The 21,911-nt window shown below is 23.8% G+C and overlaps 3 protein-coding genes across 3 annotated transcripts; 2 read left to right on the top strand and 1 right to left on the bottom strand.

Moving 5' to 3' along the window:
- Positions 1-369: 369 nt before the first annotated feature.
- On the bottom strand, positions 370-13,080 carry PBANKA_1025100 (conserved Plasmodium protein, unknown function; the record flags this gene model as incomplete). Its single annotated transcript, XM_034565344.1, has 1 exon — positions 370-13,080. The coding sequence occupies one exon, from the start codon at positions 13,078-13,080 to the stop codon at positions 370-372; it is 12,711 nt and encodes a 4,236-aa protein (XP_034422050.1).
- Positions 13,081-15,885: 2,805 nt separating this feature from the next.
- Positions 15,886-17,267, top strand: PBANKA_1025000 (conserved protein, unknown function; the record flags this gene model as incomplete). The annotated part of the gene is made up of 6 exons (XM_034565343.1): positions 15,886-15,932; positions 16,051-16,285; positions 16,487-16,631; positions 16,831-16,948; positions 17,043-17,116; positions 17,242-17,267. The coding sequence occupies 6 exons, from the start codon at positions 15,886-15,888 to the stop codon at positions 17,265-17,267; spliced, it is 645 nt and encodes a 214-aa protein (XP_034422049.1).
- Positions 17,268-18,718: 1,451 nt separating this feature from the next.
- PBANKA_1024900 (DNA replication licensing factor MCM2, putative) lies at positions 18,719-21,826 on the top strand (the record flags this gene model as incomplete). Its single annotated transcript, XM_034565342.1, has 2 exons — positions 18,719-18,724; positions 18,917-21,826. 2 exons carry the CDS (start codon positions 18,719-18,721, stop codon positions 21,824-21,826), a joined length of 2,916 nt encoding a protein of 971 aa, XP_034422048.1.
- Between the last annotated feature and the right edge of the window lie 85 nt (positions 21,827-21,911).

The following is a 21,911-nucleotide window of genomic DNA, read 5'->3' as shown; positions in this document are numbered from 1 at the left end:
ATTTTGTCTATATTTTTTAAAATAATCTACTTATTTTATGTTTTACTGGTTTTTTTTTATCCCTCTTTTCTTTTAAGATAAACTAAGTGATCTCTTACAATTTATTATATAATAGTGCTGAATGCTATATACATATATAGTGTGATAAGATGGTTATTCCTGGCAACAATATAAATGAATTTCTTCAAAATGAGCATTTATTGTTATGCATTTTTAAGTATAAAATTATAATATATGTTTAGCGCATGTTAAACATTTAATGCTTCGCATATAAATTATGTATCATCATAATATTGAGAATTACAAATATATATGCACATACATAAATTGTGTGTGTTATATTGTCTCTTGAAAATATATTGAATGCAATCAACAATTATTTTCTTGTGAATTGCTATTATTCTTATTAATATTTATTTTACATTGCATATTTTGAGAATTATATGATGCCATGTTAATAGGTAAAATATGAGGTGCAATGTTATTATTAGATATATCCGCTCTTTTCTGAGAAGGGTTTAATGCGATATTATTTTCAATTAATGTTTTATTTCCTATACTTCTAATATCTTTTAAATCCATTTTATTTGATGATGGAGTTGGGTGAAAGGAATTTTGAGAATAAAAATTATCAGGATTTTTAAATTTATTTATATTATTTGAAAATGTTCGATTTACTGCATATATAGGATTTTCATTTAAATTATTATTTAAATTCTCCTTTGAAATTAATTCATCGTTATTTTTTGCTTGTAGCATATGCATATTTTGAATTTTGGGGTTTATACCCATACTAATTTGGAGATGCATATTTTGTTTATCATTTGTTTCATCATTACTTATTATATTTTGTTGCAAATTATATATTTGATGAATTTGTTGTTGGTTATATGGTATATTTTTTTGCAAATGCTCCATATGTTTCTTCATTTCATGCTTCTTGAATTGTATATTATGCATTTTCATTTGTTGTATTTGTTGTATTTGTTGTGGTGTTATCTGTTGTTGAGGTATTTGCGGTGAGCGCAACTGTTGCGGATGAATTTGCTGTGGGTGTAATTTCTGTTGCATATGTTGTTGTTGTAATTGGCTTGGGTGTAATTGTTTTTTTATCTGTTGGGCTTTTAGAAGGGATTGTATTTGTAGAGCTTGCATTTTTTGTTGCATTGGGTGAATATACATATGCTGTTGCGAATTCATGTTGTGTGTTTGCATTTGATGTGGATGAATCTGTTGTAACGGTTTTTGCAATTGTTCTTGTTTCATTTTTTGCAATAATTTTTGGTGCTGCATTTGTTCTTCAGAAAATTGCATCCGTGGATTTACTAGATTATCTTTATCATTATGAGATTTATGAATTAATTCTTGTTGCATTTTATGCTGTTGTTGTTGTAGTATTTTCTGTTGAATCACATCTTTAGCCGAGAATACATTATTTGGAGGAATATTTGATATAATATTTTTAGACATATTGTTTCTCATACCCATATTGAGCATATTTGATATATTGCTATCATTCATTGGTGGTTTTATGTTTTTCAAATTTGTATTTGGTTGTGTGTGATAAGTAGATAATCCCATGTTATTATTATTATTATTTCCATTTTGTATGATATTGTTATTATGTGGTTGACTTAAGTTTGGATTCGCAAAGTTACCCTGTTTCAAATTTAAGGTATTAACAACTGTTTGATCTACATTATATTTCCCCATAGTTTGTTGATTTATATTAGGTGGTATATTATCTGTTTGATTACATTTTTTCTTATTTAATACTTGAACAATAAAATTAACTTGGTTAATATATGAATTTAAATTATTTGGTTGTTTTATATTATGTACATTTATCTCATTATATTTAATACCTTGATTATTTATATTAATATTTTGTTGATTTGGAACTGGTATGGCAGATCCTTTAGGGGTAAATTGCATACGGCTTGCTGAATCTCTTTCATGTTCATTGGATATATAATTGTTATTTTGGTCGATATTTATTTGTGATTGCTGCATGGAGATTGATGGTATATGGGATAAGTTATGGTGGTTATTAACATCAGCATTAATATCATTATTTGGAGTTCCCTCGATAAGGACATTGCTTGAGCTACTTAATGAACCACCATTAATCATATTAACTGCGTAATTTGATTGCCCTAAATTATTTTCTATGATAGAATTATGTATATCACTATGTTGGGTATTATTTTTTATCGAGTGTTGTGTATGCTGTACTTTTTCTCCAACTATTTTTGCACCCGTATTCATATTTTCTTTTTCTGACACGGGGTCCAATTTTACTAAATTAATTTGATTGAGATAATTTATATTTCTATTAAAAGACTCATTTGAAAAAGCAATATTGTGTTTATCTAAGTTTTCTAATGGTACGTTATTTATGTTTGCAAAATTAGGAATAGGATGAGTAGGATAATAAACCATTTGTTTTTTATCATTATTTGAAGATAGTAACTCATTATGATTTTTCATTAGATTTTGAGGTATATAATTATTATTTATTTGATCATAATTTATATTGTGATAACCTGGTTGGATATTTGAATCATTTTGATTATTAATTTGGCTTAATTTTTTTACACTATTGCTTGGGTATTTATTCAATGCATAATTCTGATAAATAACATTTTTGTTTTTTGCCTCAGAAATATTTGAGGGGTCGTTATTCGATTCCTCTTTGTTATTGGTCAAACCGTTGTTAGTACTCATGGCCATATTATTCACTATATCTGTGTTGCTAATTATTTGGGATTGTTGCTGCGCCGATTGATGTGTTTGGTGTTGCATATGTTGTTGCAATATTTGTGAATCGTAATAGGATTTTGAGCTATCATTATCATGCATTATTCCCTTATTGGGATTATATGGTGAAGGATAATTACTTGGAGATCTTGATTTCATAAAAATCACATTTTCGTTATTTTCATTTGTCTCTGAACATAATATGGATGTTGATGAGCGTCTTGAAATTCCTATATGATCTCTCATATTAGCAGAATATCCGTTTTTATCAACATTTAAATTAACATTATTAAGATTATTACTGTTACTTAGCGAATGTAAAAGTCTTGAGTTAAAATAATTCGAAGAAATATCTGCAGATCTAGAATTATAAGTATTCATCGTATTATTCCCTCCAATTTTATTTGAAGCAATGTCTGGTGACTCATATATAGGTGCTTTATTATAATATATTTGATTATTCCCCTGACTTGGAGAAACGTACTTATTATTTTGTAAAGCTCCATAAGAAAATGGAGTAAATTTATCGCCTTCTTCGCCACCTTTATGGGCAAAATTATTTATTATATGATTGTTATTACTCGAATTCATACCTCCAACAATCATGCCTCCCACGTTGTTAAGGTGACTACTACTATTCAAACCAATGTTTTTATTACTAATTCCGTTGCTGCTACTTGAGTTGCTATTTATTATATTTAAAGGCACATTATTTCCAGGCTGAGACCCATTACATAATAAATCTGTTCTATTTGCCAAATCAGAATTATCTGAGCATTTTATATGTTCACACATTGTTGCTGAAGATGGAATAATACTTATATCAGTGCTAGGTATACGCGTATTCAATTTCATTGGTGTTTGATTATTATCATTAAAATAATTATCATGAATATTCTTAACTTGATAATATGGTTGGTTAGATGGATATTTGTTTAAATTTTCATTTGCTACATTTTTAATAGAATTGTTACATTTATTATCTGATGCTTTTTGTTTTTTTCTTGTTAAATTTATTTTTTCGTTACACATATGCTGATTGTTATTTGATTCTTCATGTGAAATGGGCAGTTGTTCAAAAACGGGAGTACCCTCTTTATAAAAATTATTATAGTCATTGTTGTTGTTATTTGTTGGATTTGTTTGGGTTTCAAATTTATTTAATGATGGCCATTTTATATTTTGTGCGCAATTCAATATAATGTTATTATCACTATTATTATTATTATTATTATTATTATTATTATTATTATTATTATTATTATTATTATTATTATTATTATTATTATTATTATTATTATTATTATTATTATTATTATTATTATTATTATTATTATTATTATTATTATTATTATTATTATTATCATTATTATTATTATTTTTTCGACCCTTAATATTTGAATAATTACACAAATTTGTGGACGTTTTATATTTCGTTATTTTATTAGTTGTTCCAGTGTTTTTTCGTATCGGTTGTGTTTTTGAAGAATTCTTTATTTGCTTCGTATAGTTTCCCAAATCAATTATTTTATCGTTGTAAAGATTCACTGAAGGCTCAGAGTTTACCTTTTTTAACTTTTTTAATCCTTGATTATTATCATTTGGTGTGTTATTATTATTAAGTACATTATCAGAATTTATATTGGTGTTATTTTTACTGTTTTCTAATATTCCTAAAGTCATATTACTGCTAGTCTTTGCATCCATCTCGATATTTTTTTCGTGATTTACACACAAATTAGCATCAGTTACGTTTTCACTGATACTATCAATAGTTTCATTATTATTATAATTATTAGTATTAGTATTAGTATTATTATTATTGGCAAACTTATTATTTGGAGTATTATTACCAAACGTGGGTAATATATTGAAAGTATTCTCAGTTTTATCTCCTGTTGTTTTGTTATATAAAGAATTTTCCTTCTTAGAAGTTTGATCACATGGTAATGTGCGTCCAAAATTTTCGGAAAGCTTCTTGCTTATCTCGAATTTTCCTTCTAATTCATTTTCATTATTTTTCATAACATCTGATACATTTTTATTTTTGATATCAACTAAACTTACATTAATCGATGATTCATCATTTATTTCTGTCGAGGGATCATCGATATATGATTTTTCTAATTTAGATGCATAATTGTTTTCGTTAAAATTATCATTAATATATTCTGTATATGCCTTTAAATGATATTCTGATATTAGCTCGTCAATAGTTTTATTATTATAAATAGATGTTAATGAATCACTAATTGGAAAAGTTTTTAATTTATCTACAATATAATCAGCTAATAATATTTGCGATACCAAATTTTTACTGTTGAATCGTTTGCTCATTTGTTTAATGTTTCCTTTTTTTTTATCATCTACATATGGAACATAATTAAGAATTTTTGTCGATAAATTCTTAACGGTATTATACGAATTGCTAGGAGAATGTATAATTAATTCATTAGAGTTAATATTGTTTTGATATGGAATTGTTTTGGTAATTTTTTCGATATACTTATTTTTTTGTTTTTTATCATGTTCTATTATTTTTCTTATAAAATTAACAAATTCTTTATCTATTTTGTGTTTACACAAATCTTTTAAATATTCTTTATTCGAATAGATGTAATCAGACTTTTCATTTACCGAATCTATCATATTGTCATAATACCCAATAACTGGTTTAACATTATTTATAAAAATTTGTATTACTTTTAAAAAATAGGGATTTTTTATAATATACTCATTTTTTAGTAATGATATAAATTCGTTCACATTCTTTTTATTCTTACATACAGTATTCAAAATCTTTTTTATTTTGTCATAACAAATTAATTCGCTCATTGAGCCTGCAAAATTGGATGAATATTTCCAAGTTTTATAAGAACTATTTTCATTTCTATTATTATTTTCAGCATTATTTGAATATATACCATTTTCATTGCATTTAATTTTTATTTCGAATCCATCGTTATCATTTTTATATATTTCAGATTTCACGTCATTCACCATATTACTATCGTTTGTTTGATAATTGTCACTTTCGTTAGTTTGTAATTCCATATTATCATAATTATCATCTATTTTATTTGATGTAATTCCTGAATCTTTCTTTATATTAATCTTTAAATCATTTGTAACATCCAAGAAACAATTAGGTTTATTATCATTTACATTGTTTTCAATTTCACCCTCATTTATGTTATATATTTTTTTCTCATCTCCATCCAAAAATTCACAATTATCATTAATTTTGTTTCTTCCCTCTGTAATATCATCATGTATTTCTTTTACTTTGAAGTTTGTAATTTCCCTTAATCCGCTATTTTCAATTTTGAGTTTTTCCCTATTGTCTAAATTATCTAGTATATTTATCATATTTTCTAATTTTATGGATGATTTGTTATTATATAATTCCCCAGATGAACAATAACCAACATCACTATAACTAAAAAAACTATCCTCACCGCATTCTGCATCTTCTTCAGATGTTTCATAATTATTTACAGAAACTTCTTTGAATAAATTATTTATAAAATCTTCTTTTCTGTTCATATTCGTATCTAAATTTATATCATTAAAAAAGGAGCCATCCTTTAATGTTTCAGAAATTTCATTCTGTATATTACTCCTCATACTATCATTTTTACTACTACTATTACTCGAAACGCTAGTTTGTTTGTAATTTGATTGTGCCATTTCTTCTGCTAACGTATTATTCAAAAGTTCATTTTGCTCACTTTCATCACAGAAAATATTATTTCCCAAATCGTTAGTCTTTATTATATAGTTTGCTTGATCGATTGATTTATCTTCATTTAGCATTTCACTTTTACTTCTTATAACTTCTTGCCCATGTTCCATTTTTTTTTCGGTACGAGCCATTTTTCTTAGTTTGTATTTTTCTATTTTTTTATTCATATATTTGTTAAAAGCTTCGATCAACGTGTTAGTTCGTGTAGTTGAGAATATGGATAAAAATTTTAATTTTCTTGAACTTTTTTTGTTATCTATATTATTTTTTGAATTAATAAAATTATTTTCGTGTAAATTATATATATTATAATTTTTATATTTATTATCTTTTGCTAAAGATAAAAACTTATCTCGGCATTCTTCTGCACTTTTTGATATTTCACAAATGTTATTTATTTTATTATATGACGTTAATGCCAATGATATTATTGTCCAATTAATATAATAAACATAATTCATATCTTCAATCGTTTTATCACTCTCATTATTTTTTTTAAAATGGGGAGTTGAGATATTTGTATTGCCCAACTTTCCTTCGGTAGATAAAATTGAATCATTCAAATTGTTCATTTTAATGTTTTGCAAAATTTCCAAGCTTTCTGATTTGCATTCATTTGGTGTTTCTTTACTGATATTGCTAAGTTTTTTTACATCTTTTTCGTTAGTTAAGGTTTTTTTTTCTTTTTGAACGGTTTCTACTACGGTCGTTGAGTATTCCACTTCAAGAGTATTCTTTATTGTTATATTATTATTCCCCGCATTATAAATTTCATTCTGATTATTATTATTGTAAATAGTAATATTCGACCCGTTATTATCCATTAACTGTGTAATCGTGTCGAGATTTATATAATTTATATAAGTATTTGCCAAAATTAATAAAAAATTAATTTCATCATTTGTCCATTCTAATTTTCTTTCTTTCCATAATTTTATTTCCTTTTCAGTATTATCTTTAGAGAATTGAGGTTCTTTTTTTATTTCACCTACATGTTTACTAGTTAATTTATTATTATAAAAGTTTTTATTTTCTCCCCCCTTTATTAGTATTGAATTATTATTTGTTTGCAATAAATTTATTTCGGATATTCCCTTTGAATCAACCTCTTCTGTATTATTTGTAACTTTTTCAGATTCTCGAATTATTTCGATTTCTTTTTCACCGCTTTCTTTGTTTAGCTTACGTCTAGAAGCTCTTTTTTTTGGTGGAGTAATATCTGGCAAATCACGTTTCCGTTTTTTTTTATCTTTTTGTATTTGTTTTTTTAATATATATGGCGAATTTTTTATATAAAATAAATACAAGAAAAAGGTATATTCATCATATTCAGTTAATTTGGTCAATGGTAAATTAATATTATTATAATAATTATCTATATTATGAAATTCAAAAGGATAAGATTTACCTCCATATGATTCCATATTGTTCATATATATATTTATATTTCTTTCCTTTATTTCATTAAGGTATTCATATATTTTTCTTTCTGATTCTAAACTATATGTTGTTTCTTTATTTATTATATTATCATGTGGTAACGAATACGGAATTACTATTAATTCTTTTATGTCTATATTACTTAACGAGGGTATAAATGGTAGAATATTGTTACTGTTATTATTATTTCTATAACTTACATTCGATTTTAAATCGTCATAATAATCTTGGTAATTTTTATTAAATTTATAACCTTCATCATTTGCATTATCATAAATATTATAACTTTTATGATGCCCATTTTGATTAATTTTATATTCTTTATATGGCTTATCACTATAATGTTCTGTGCTGTTTTTGCTTTCTTTTTTTATCATTTTTAAAATTTTATTTTCATTTATTTTTTCTGTGACTTCGGATAACTGATTAATATTTCCTTCGATTTTTTTACATTCATTTTTTCTATTTTCATCATTATGATCATATCCATCATTAGCATGGATCTCATTTTCTTTACATTCAATGCTCATTTTATCTTTTCCATCACAATTAATATTTTCTTCATTTTTTTCCATCTTTCCATTACAAATATAGTTATTATTTTTGCCACTATCATTACTTTGATCGATATCTCCATGTTTGACATTATCATCCCCTGATGTTGTTTGATGGTCTTCATTTTCAAAATTATCTTTGGCATATATCTTTGAATATGTTGCCTTCGAAATATGCGTATTATTTTCTTCGTCTAATATTGTTACTTTATCCTCATTTGAAATATTATCAATGTTATAAAATATATTTTCTTTAATTTCAATTAGAGAAATACTTATAAAAAGTAAGCAATATATGTATAATTGATCACTTAAATCGAGATAATTACAATCGTTACAATAAATATTATTTCCCAAATGATTATTATAATATCTAAAATCATTACATATCCCATTATACGCTACGTTATATTTTCTATCATTATTATTGTCATAGTAATCACTATATTCTTCATTATAATAAAATGTATTTTTATAACTGATTTCATTTATTTTATTACAATTTTTTGAATCATTATAACAAATTTTACTATTATATTCATACTTATTCAGCATTTCCTTGTTTACACTATTCTCTAATTTTGCTAAGCATTCTTCATAAGACGTTAATCCGTTTTCAAATTCATTATTATCATTTTTACAAACCTTAACAGTTTTATCATTACTTCCTAAGTTTTGACAATGTTCTTCAATTATATTATTGTCGGTCTTTGGGAGAATATTTAAATCATTTGAATTATTATCATTTTTTGATGTTGTTTCATCAGGGTTCATATTTTTTTCATTTAATATATTCAGAGAATGTATTTTGTTGAATATACCAGAATGCGTTTTGGGGATTATTGTATCTTCGTTTTCAGAATTTAAAAATTGATCTTTATTTTCATTTTTATCTCCATTGTTTTCTCTTTCACCTCTACTAACAATTCCTAACTGTTTACTGTTTAGTTCGTTATGATTAGTATTTAAATTGATATGGTTTGTTACATTTATAAAATTGTATTCTTCAGATTCTATATTTTTTTTAATAATACGAAATAGGTTCTTTTTTATACCATTTTTATTTTTAACTTTATGATCTAAATCTATTGGAACTAAATCAGGTCTTATTTCATTTAATATAAAAAACCAAAACATTTTTATATCGTTTGATATTTGAGAAGATATAAAATATTTATCATTTTTTTGTTTTTCATAAAAATTAGTATTCATAAGATAGCTAAATCTTTTTGATATGTTTTTTTTCCACCTTTTTTCTTCATAAAAATCAATACTCATCCATAACAATTCTTTTAGCATGAAATTGTTATGTGTTTTATGATTATAACAAGGTTCAAACTGTTTATATACTCTTCCATTTTTTATAATTTTATGTGCATTTTCAGCAATAAGCATATTTAATGAATATTTCTCATTTTTTTCATGATTATAATTTTTTCTATCTATTTTATTTTCTTTTCTTCTTTTCACGGGATACTTTTTTTCAACGTTTAATAGCGGCGAATCAACATTAATTGAGCATGTTTCATCTGTTTTATGACACATTATATTTGTAGTGTTTTCATTGAGATTTTTCCCTTTGTTTCTATTTCTCGTTAGACCCTTTCCGCACTTTCTTTTCTTACAAGTATTTTCATCGTTCCCATTGGTTTCTATTTTCTCTGTATTCTCTTTATTTTCTTTTTCCTCTTTATCCTCATCATTTTCGTTATTTTTATTGTCATTATTATCATTGGTTTTGTTGGTTCCGTCTCTATCAGTATTATCAGCATTATCAGCACTATTTTTTTGTGGTCCCTTTTTCATATCATTTTTTTTTTTCCGTTCTTTATCCTGATCCTTATTGTTTCTATTGTTTTTTTTGTCTTTATCATCATTTTTTTTATCATCATTATTATCCCCACTACCGCTGCTATTCTTATCCTTACTACCGTTATTTCCACTATCGCCATCATTTCCACTATGTTCGTTATTTCCATTATTTCCCGTTTCAGTATCATTACCATCTTTTGTGTTTCTTTTATCTGTTCCAGTATTTTTTCCGCAACCGTCATTGTTTTCTTTATTATTACACTGTTTAACACATGTTTTCATAAATATGTTACTAAAATTTTTTTCACTATTTTCTATATATTTTTCTTCTTTAAGTTCATTACGTATTATATTCATGCTTTTATATTTTGAATATAATTCTTCATTACATTTTATTATCAAAAAAAAAAATATATATATATATTTAGTTAAATTATTATAATATTTAAACTTATAGCATTTTTTTGATATGAAAAAAAAGGTGTTTATGACCTTTTGTTGAATAAATTCAAGATTTATAATTTTACTAAAAAAGCAAATTTCACCATATCTTTTTAATTTTTCAACATTTTTAATATATTTTATTATTATTTTAAAAAATATATTTCTTCGTATATTTGACTTGAAATTAGCTCTTATAAAAAAAATATCAATATTATTATATATATAATATAATATAAATTTTTTTTTTTTTTTCACGTAATTATTTAGCTTTTTTATAACATATAATGAGTCTTTTTCTGAAAATAGTATATTTATTTTTTTAATAGGTTTATTTTTCACATGTAACACAATATTGTAAAAAATTATAAAATATGCATATTTTTGTAAATTGTGCAGGTGTCTATTTTTTCCTCGTTTTTTTCTTAAAATTGATCTGGAGTAATTTGTAGAACGATGAAAATTTATACTATTATTAGTGTCTCTATTATTATTCACAATACCATTAATATTATCGTCATTAGAGATATTTATAAAATTAATATTACAATTTAACAAACCGAAAAAATCAAAATTGCTATTTATAAATGTGCGAAAATACTTTGCATAAAGCTTCAAAAGAGTTATTATTATGTAATACTCTGAACATATTTTCATACAATCTTCAGTGCAAAATTTTATAACATATTTTTTGCAGATCCGTCCGTTTAACATATTTAGTAAAATGTGATTTATTTTTGTATGATAAATATTTCTTTCTTTTGATAAATTAAAGTGTATATAATAATATGTAGTCATTACATCCATTTTACTTATAATATTATATTTTTTTGACAAAATATATTTTTTTATAAATGCTTTGTAACAGTATATAACATTAATAGAATCTGAAATAAAAAGGTTTATTACTTCAAAATTGTTTAAGCATATAACCAACAAAGGTTTTCTGAAAATATACAATTTTTTAATAAGAAAAAATAGTAGATGAAAATCTTCATAATAAATTCCTTTTGTTAAATTTTTACAAGAGGAATAATATAATATTTCACTAACTATATTTTTTTGTCTCGTGGCAAAAAAATAATAAACATAGAGTATATTACATTTTATATTATACATTTTTGAAATTTCCCTTTTTTTACATAAATTATTAGGAATCTTATAAATAATATAACCGCTTTGGTTTTCATTTTCCCTAAAATCAAAAAGCGAATTTTTGATTTTTTTTGATTTTTTAATTTTTGTGTCAAGCTTTAAATAGTATTTAATATGACTAAAGCTAATATTGTTGTTATTATTATCATTAGTGTAAATTTTTTCGCACATATTTTTATAATATGATGGCGCATTATAGCATCTTTGTTTTTCTATAAATCCACAAATATTTTTTATACATGGATAATTCTTTTTATTAATATTATAAGCTACTATTATGAAATTTCGATTTGTCTTAGATATGCACACTATTATTTTACTATTATTTTTATTATTATTAGTTTTTTCACATTTATTAAAATATTTTTTATTGTTAATTTCATTACACACATAAACATACTCAATATAGTCGATTTGACAATAATTCACCATATTATTCATCAACAACATTAACAATTTTTTGCTATTATTTTTAATATCAACATTTTTATTTAAAACAAAATAATAATTATTTGTAGAAACCAAAAGTATTCCTGTATACATTTTAGGATAAATTAAGCTACTGTAATAATGTGTTTTCCCATTTTTTTCGAAGTGATCATTAGTCACTATTTTATACCAATCATAGTAAGAAGAACATTTTATTTCATGAATTAATATTACATTGGATGCATTTTTGTCGATGCCCTTTACCTTTTTTATATTTGATAAATTGTTGATTTTATTTATATCCCCTATTTTATTTAAAATTATGCATTTATATTTTTTAATGAGATATTTTAATATAACGCAAAATACGGATAAATATAATCTACGTAAAGCATATAAGTATATATAGATATGAATATATATTTTAATAAAAAATAAACTTATGCTGTTACATATCTTTTGAATATCCAACAAAACTTGAAGTGATATTTCTTTTTTATATTTGTTGTAATTCATTAAATCAATCATCCATTTAACATATTGTAAGTTACTTTCATCACTAAGTATTATTTTACAATAATTATCCTTTTTAATATAATAATTCAAATTTTTTTTTTTTAAATCTCTAAAAAAATAGTCATCATATTTTAAAGCATCACTGTTATTGGTATTATTATTCTTATAATACTTACACAAATCCACATTGTTTTGGTTAATATCCATTTTGTCTTCGACAGTGCTCATTTTTGTAAATTTTATTTTTTGTTTGATTTGTTTTTATATATTCACCTCATAATTTACCTTTTAAATTTTTTGTAATGTTATTTTTATATTATTAATCATCTTCTTTAGTATCTTCGTTCTTAGCATATTTCTTAACTTTATAATGCCCAATTTAATATATATTTTATTTATCTTATTTTAGTCATCTAATCTTGAAGGTATGGGCATAATTTATGCATGTTTTTTAAAGGGAAAGGATTTTTGTTCTTCAAAAGAAATGTTTTTATGTAAAAGCATTCATATTATTTCTATATCAAATATTGTATTATACATATTATGGTAAGACTTTATAAGCTAAAGATTAAAAAAACAAAAAAAAAGCACACATTCTTACATATTGTACGTTTTTTTCCTTCAAGTAATATTTTTTTTACGAAAATATCAAAAAAATATATATATAAATATATGTTTTCAGAAAAGAGAATATTAAATAAAAACAAAATAAATAAAATAAGCTAAATATATATACAATATATATAATAATAAATAGTAATATATATATACTATTATATTTTATATGGAGATACCAATAAAAACAAAAATGAAATAAAAAACTTATATATGCATAATTAGGTATTTGTATTTATATTTTTTTTTTGTATCATAGGGTAGTTTTGTGTTTTATTTTAAAAAGATGATAAATGTATATTTAGTGAATTTAATTTTCTTCTTTAAATAGTATATTTATCTATTCGCATATGACATATACCAAAAATAAACATTTTGTATATCTTACAAATATTTTTATATTTATTTTAAAAAGAATGAAAGAATTTTTTTTTATATACTTTTTTCAATTAGATATGCTATTATTATGCAGTTAAAAAATATATACATATTTTATTGACTGAATTAGGTAACTATAATTATTCAATAATTGTTTTATCTTTTGATTATGATTATGATTATAAATATCGATATATTAATTACTACTAAAAGTCAAACAATATGAAGAAAGCCAGTATGCATTTCAAAATATATAAAAAGTGAAACAAACTTAGGTTTAAATTTTTTTTTTCTTTTTTTGTCCATAGCGTTCTAATAATTTATCATTTATAAAGAGGTAAAACATTAAGATCTAATCAAATATTCATAATGATTTGATTCGATATCCTTTTCACTTTTAGCTATTTAATTATGATGTTAAAGGATTAATAAAATATAACACTGTGTTTTTATAGAGGTGAAATATGGAAAATATATTACCCTAGTGAAATACCATTATGTTTATACATATCTATGTATCACTCGTGTCTGTATGCGCATGTATTTATGCATATATACATAGTCTATTTTTAATTTTAAAAAATAATTATAAACATTCATAAACATGAAATTACATATACCTTGGAAGGTATAAAGTTTGTCCTGTGCATATATTTTCTTTCTTTTGAATTGATTGATATATGCTCATTCTCTAGAAGTAATACATGGATATATATAATGAGGGGTCATATCGTCTTTTGTAACTAGGCAGCATTATATATACATGTGTGGTTATTTATAGTTCCTCGTTTTGTGGGAGCTAAAGTATTATTTTTATATTTTATTAAACTTATGTTTCCAATATTAATATATATTTTGTTTTAATACTATGATAAGTTGAATAATTAAGAATTTACAATAAACATGATATCTATAGCAAGTGTGTAATCATTTAATTTTTAGAAATAATAAAAATAACAAAGCCATAGCTACGTTAAAAAAACGAAAGTAATAGTATATAATATGTAAATAAATCGTAGAGATATAATATATATTAATATCATGATATGAACGAATTGTTGGTTTCTATGGATTTTATACAATATGTGATTTCGTAAATATCAAGATTGTATTTCTTATAGTTGCTAAAAATAGGTTTTACCAATTATTTTAAATATTACACATTTGAACAAATATTATATAGGAGTAAATAATGCATGATTGAAAATGTTTAAATATTTCCTTTTTTCACTTTTCGTCATATTAATGTTTAACTAAAATTCTAAATATATATGTATTTAAGCTTTTATTTTTTCAAATAAATTGTTCGCTTTAAAAAAAGGATCTTTAAATGTGCATTAATGTGTTGCATATATTCATATACTTACACATTAAAAAATAATAATGCTACAAAATAATTAAAAAATAAAATTAAAGTATTTTTTGGCTTTATAATTTCTTTTAGTTTTCAACACAATAAGTATATATTTTTTTAATAAATTAATAAATATATATAATCGTCCAATATTGAATTTTTTATGCGTAATAAAGAACAAAACTTAAGAACGTTTGGAGTTATAAAAAAAAATAAAAATAAAAAAATTGAAGTAAAAGAATTGTATAAATTTCTGTAAACTATATTTTTTAAAATGTTACATGTAATAAAAGATATGCTATTAATAGTTTATATGACTAAAAAATGTAACAGATATATAGTTAAAAAAATTGTGCTTTAATTTTACGAAAGTAAACAATATATAAAGGATATTTTTCCTCATTCTTTTGTCTTTCATCTTTTATAAGAATATTTATTTTTTTGTACATTTACAATGCTAAATTTTTATAAATTCTTATAATTTATCATAATTTCATCGCTACTTTATTTTTGCATATTTTTGTATACTTATTGTTTTTAATATCCATTCAAATTTATTACTACGTGCACCTCCAAAAAATACAACTGCTATTTATATATTGTTTGGGCACTAAAGGTATTATAATATCATTTCAGATTTAAAACATTAAAAATATTTTTAACTTTTATTTATTGAGATTAAAAAAATGGGTATTGAAGAGATAACTGCGGATGAATTCGAAAAGGCTATTAAGTAATTTACCAAATTAAAAAATATTCTTTCGTTTTTTCTTTTATAAATCCTTTAGTTTTACTAAAATTATTTTATTTATGCCCTTACCCTTATGTATATGTGCATAATTTTTGTTTAGATCATTTGTTTCAATCGAAACGGCTAGTCAAATAAGCAGGAGGAATGTGCGGACACAATTGGAACACATTTTTAATTTGGAAGAAAATTCATTATATGAAAGAAAAAAAGAAATTAATGAGATCCTTAACAAAATATTGAAAGAGCTTCTTGAAGAAGACGAAAAACAGCAAAGCATTGAGGAAAATACGGATTGTGCAAATAATACAAAGACCAATGATGATAAAGAAAATGAGGTATAAAATGAAAAAATACAAAAAATTAGTAACAATGTATATATGAATGTATGCATATAAATTTTCTTAGTATATAACTGCATCCATTTATTTTTTCTAATAAATATGCAATTTTTTTCATATTTGGATTAATATGACTATTTTCTTAATGGTTGCACTATTTACATGCCTTAAAACACACGTAAAAATATGGTCATTTAGGAGGATAAAACAAATAAGATAGTGAAAACAGAAAATAATAATGATAATGTGTCATCAAGTTCCGAATCAAATACTAAGAATAAAAATTCTTCAAAAAAAAGAAAACAAAATCCAGTCGAAAACATATCCGCTAAAAAAAGACAAGGTAATAAATTTGAGTTTTTTGTTATCATTTTTTATGCATTTATGAAACAATTATATAACATTTTCTCTAAAGGAAACAAAATAGTGTATTATACGTGTGCATAATTTATATACCTAATTGATAAAATTCCAAGGAAAATGTTATTTTTCCATAAATACACGATTTTAAAATGATTGATATCATATTTTCTTATTTCTAGCGAATGTAATGACAAAAGACTATTTTATGGAAAATGCAAAACCATTATATTGCAACTTAACAGAAGATATTCAATTAAAATTAGAACCACGAATGTTCAACACTGGAAGCTGCGGATGGTATGCTTTTTCGTTTCACTCTTTCCATTTTTTAATAATTGGAATAAATTAACTTAAAGATAAAAAAAAAAAAAAAAAACGGTTTTTATTTTAGGCATATGATGGACAAAATTTATCTTTCAGTTGGAGAGCATGATGTTCTTTGTCAACTTTGCATTAATTGCTCTGGTATATCAATATAACAAAAAAAATAGAAAAAAAATAAATACGATATAATAGCAATGCTTATGTGTAATATAATACAATAGATATAATAAAATTAAAATTATTTATATTTTTTGTTTTTTTAACAGTTATTGGAAGCAAACAGTGGGACTAATTTCAAGAAGCATAAATTTATGAGAAATTGCAAAAAAAAAAATTATAAATTTTTTTCTTTATATTTTATGTTAAAATAAAAAAAGGGGGTAGCATGTTAAAATGTGTTAAATTTTTACACAATGAAATGCTGTGATGGTAAGTCTATTTTGGCGTTTTTTTTATTTTAAGATCACTAATTTATTTTATTCCACATTAATGCATATGTTTTTTTTTCATACTTTCTTAAAATTACATTCTATTTTTTTGTGCTTATTATAATTTAAATTAAAATATCTATTATTCAAGACAAATATATCAAATGATATATTTCTTGTTTTATAAACAAGTTTCTTTCATTTGCTCTTTTTTTTTCTTTCATGTAACGTATTTTTTTTTTTACTATCATTTTTCTTTTAAATATCATATAGATGAAAGAAAAAAATATAATACGAAATAAATATATATTTTTCTTATTATTTCACTAAGATAATGACTTCTTATGTTTTGCATATTTACATATAATGCAAATTTTTTAGTACATGAAAAATCATATAACTTTTATATAATTACTGTCATTTAGGATTTTTAAAAATTTTGTAAAGTTTAAAAATATAAAAACAAGCATTTATATTTAATTTCTTCGAAAAAATAATCATAATAAATATGTGTGTTCATGTAGATATATTTTTTAACCCTTTTTTAATATCTTTTAAATATTCACTGCTTATAAATTTTACACAAAAAAAAGAGAATAATAATATTTTTTATTCACATATTTTTATAGGATAAAAATTCTTAATTCAAATTATAAAATGTATTTAAAAAAATGATATTAAAATGAACATATAATATCTTTTAGCATTTATATTCATAAGACATTTTCTTGTAATGCTATGTTTTTCTGATATTTATTACGAAAAAAAATAAGCACATTGAAACCGATGCTTAAAAAAAATAAATAAAAGCAATATAATATCAATGGGAATAATAGAAAAGCATACCAATTTTTTATAATAAAGCAAAAATTAAATAAAACTTCACAAATAAACTGTCTATTCTTATATCGTCATACACATTTATTTTTTGTAGTTTTTTAAATAAAATTTTCGAATTAAATTTTGAGTTGCTATTACACTTTTCGAGGTCCTAAAAAATTTTTTTGAAAGAAAAAAAAATATATATAATGGCAAAATAGCTATAAAAAATAGTTACAAAAATAATACTGTAAAAATAATAACAATAATAAGATTATAAAAACAAAATACTAAAAGAGAATAATAAACACTAAGATAATAAATATATTATCCAAGTATAATACTTTTTTTGAGAGAATATACTTTTAATGGATTTTATGGCGAAAAAAAAAATATTATATATATATAATTTATAAACATAAATACATCATTTGAAAATCATCTTTTAAAAAAAAACAAAAGATAAATATCTCAATCTTCCCATTATAATTTAGAAATGGATGTAATAATACACATACTATGCTCGCATATATGTGTTTATTTGTTTAATTGTTTATACATTTTAAGAGCATGAAGCAAATACACATTCTTAGTTTAATAAATATTTTACATTACTTTGATTATATACACACACAAGCATACACGTTTATTCGTGAGTATATTTTTTTTCTCTTCTCTTTCTTTTTCATTTTAGGATAAAAAAAAGGTAGATGATGAATTAGAATCCAGCAAATATGACATTGATGAAGAAGATCTCCTCGATGATGAAGGGAGATTAAATGAAGAAGAAAGGCAAGCAGAGTTGGAAGGATCAGATTTATTTGAAGAAGATGATGGGTTTGTTTTTGGAGAAGAAGATGAAAAAAAAGAAATTCAAAAACTTCGAAATCTTGGATTAGATAATGACGAGTATGATGAAGATTTTATTGATGATGAAGTAGATTATGAAGATAATTTAAAAGCGAGAAGAGCTGCTGAAAGAAACATACAATTGCAAAGAAAACAAGAAGGACGATATCAAAAAAATAAATTTTGGAAAGCTCTAGAAAATCATTTAGGAGATGATGAAGAAGAAGATATTTTCGATAAAGTTGCTGAAAAGGTTGCGAAGCGACGAGAAAATCTTCATTTATCATCAGATGAAACAGATATACCAGATTTATCAAATTTAGAAAGTGCAAAAATATGCTTATCAGTTAATCCAAAAGATGTTATATTTGATGAAAGATATCAACAAGCTGCAGATACATGTTTTCGTTATTTTTTACATCGATTTTCTTTAAAAGATTCAATGGGCGTAAATATTGAACAATCGCCACATTTAGAATATAATGAAACTGAAAATATGAATGATTTTAATCAATACTATATTGGAAAAATTGAGAAAATGATATTAAATGATAAACATACGTTAATTGTATCAGCAAAGCATTTAATTCAATTTCACTGTGAAAATTTAGTTCAATGGATAGAATTTAAACCTGAACAAATTTTAGAAGTTTTACACGAATGCTTAATGGTTGAAGCTTATAGAATATCTCCTAAATTATATAAAGGAAGGATATGTAAAGTTGTATTAAAGGATTGGCCTTATTCGACACAATTAAGAAATTTAAGATGTACAGAATTAAATACATTAATTAAAGTAACAGGTGTATGTGTTAAAAGAGGGTATGTGTTGCCAAAGTTAAGAGTCATGTATTTAAAATGTAATTCTTGTGATACTACTTTATCAGAAGTACCTATATATTTTTCAGATGGAAAAAAACCTGTATTGCCTCGAAGATGCCCACATTGCCAATCTTCTACATTTTCTGTTGATAGAATTAAAACTGCATATACCGATTATCAAAAAATTACTTTACAAGAATCCCCCAATTCTGTACCAGCTGGTAGAGCACCTAGACAAAGAGAAGTGGTTGTTACTGGTGATTTAGTAGATAAAGTTAAACCAGGTGAAGAAGTTGAAGTTTTAGGTATATATAAAACAAAATATGACATTGGATTAAATATAAAATATGGGTTTCCAATATTACAAACAGAAATTGAAGCTAATAATATTGAAAGAAAAGAAGATATACAGTTAAGCGAGTTAACAGACGATGATATTAAAGATATTATTAAATTATCAAAAGATCCAAACATAAGAGAACGAATTATTACATCCATTGCACCAGCCATTTGGGGTCATAAAGATATTAAAACATCTATTGCATATGCATTATTTGGTGGTGTTCAAAAAGGAGGTGATAAAAATAATGCAAAAAGTAATGAATCTAGTCATTTCGGTATACAAAATAAAGATATATTAAATAATTTTAAAGGAGGACATACTATAAGGGGTGATATTAATGTATTATTGTTAGGAGATCCTGGTTTAGGGAAATCCCAAGTATTACAATATATACATAAAACAAATCTAAGAACAATTTATACAACAGGTAAAGGTGCTTCTGCTGTTGGATTAACTGCGGGTGTAAGAAAAGATCATACAACTAATGAATGGACATTAGAAGGAGGGGCATTAGTTTTAGCAGATGAAGGAATATGCATTATTGACGAATTTGATAAAATGACAGATAAAGATAGAGTTAGTATACATGAAGCAATGGAACAACAATCGATTTCTATTTCTAAAGCAGGTATTGTTACAACATTAAGAGCTAGGTGTGCAGTTATTGCAGCTGCAAATCCTATATATGGTCGATATGACCCTACACTAACTTTTAAAGAAAATGTCGATTTATCTGATCCAATTTTAAGTAGATTCGATTTAATTACTGTTTTAAGAGATATACCTAATGTTGATGAGGATTTTTATTTAGCTGAATATGTTGTTACCAATCATCAACTAAGTCATCCAAAAATTGAAAATACTCAAAATTATCAAAAAAGAATAGAAAATTTAAAAAATGTAATAGTTTCATCTTCTGCATATGAACCAATACCACAAGATTTATTACAAAAATATATTATTTATGCTAGAACTAATTGTAAACCTAGCTTATCAGATGTCCCATATGCAGAAATTAGCGCAAAGTTATCAAATTTTTACAGTAGAGTAAGACAAAAAGCTAGCGCATCTGGTGGTTACCCATTGACATTAAGACATATCGAAAGTGTTATCAGAATTGCTGAAGCAAATGCTAAAATGAGATTGTCTCAACAAATTGTTTCAAAAGATGTAGACTATGCTATTGCAACTTTATTAGAATCATATGTTTCATGTCAAAGATTTGCAGTAGCAAAGCAATTGAGCAAAGAATTTGCTAGGTATAGAGCATTGTTTAGAGGAGGCCATGAAGTTTTATGTGAACTCGTTAGAAGAGCTATGCAACAAACTATTCAAAGAGAAAATTTGAAAAATGTATCTGCCAGAGATTTTCAAAATGACACAGAATCGGGTACAGAAAATGAAACAGAATTTCTGAACCCTAATAACGTATTTTTACCACTTAATATTTTTATGAAAACAGCTATGCAAAATAAGTTCTCTGAATATCAGATTGTCAATTGGATGAAATCAAAAGTTTTTAACGAGCACTATTCGGTTATAAAAAGAGACAATGTTGAGGGAATAATAAGTAAGAAGTTTAAAGTTTAAGCGCTACCAAATTAATCAACCGTTATACAAAATGTGTGTATTGGTATATATATTCCTTTCTTCATATATTGAATGCATATTTTAT

This window comes from Plasmodium berghei (genome assembly GCF_900002375.2).
Source record: "Plasmodium berghei ANKA genome assembly, chromosome: 10".
NCBI lineage: Eukaryota > Apicomplexa > Aconoidasida > Haemosporida > Plasmodiidae > Plasmodium > Plasmodium berghei.
The sequence above is the reverse complement of the archived record's forward strand: the minus strand, read 5'-3'. Positions and strand labels throughout refer to the sequence as shown.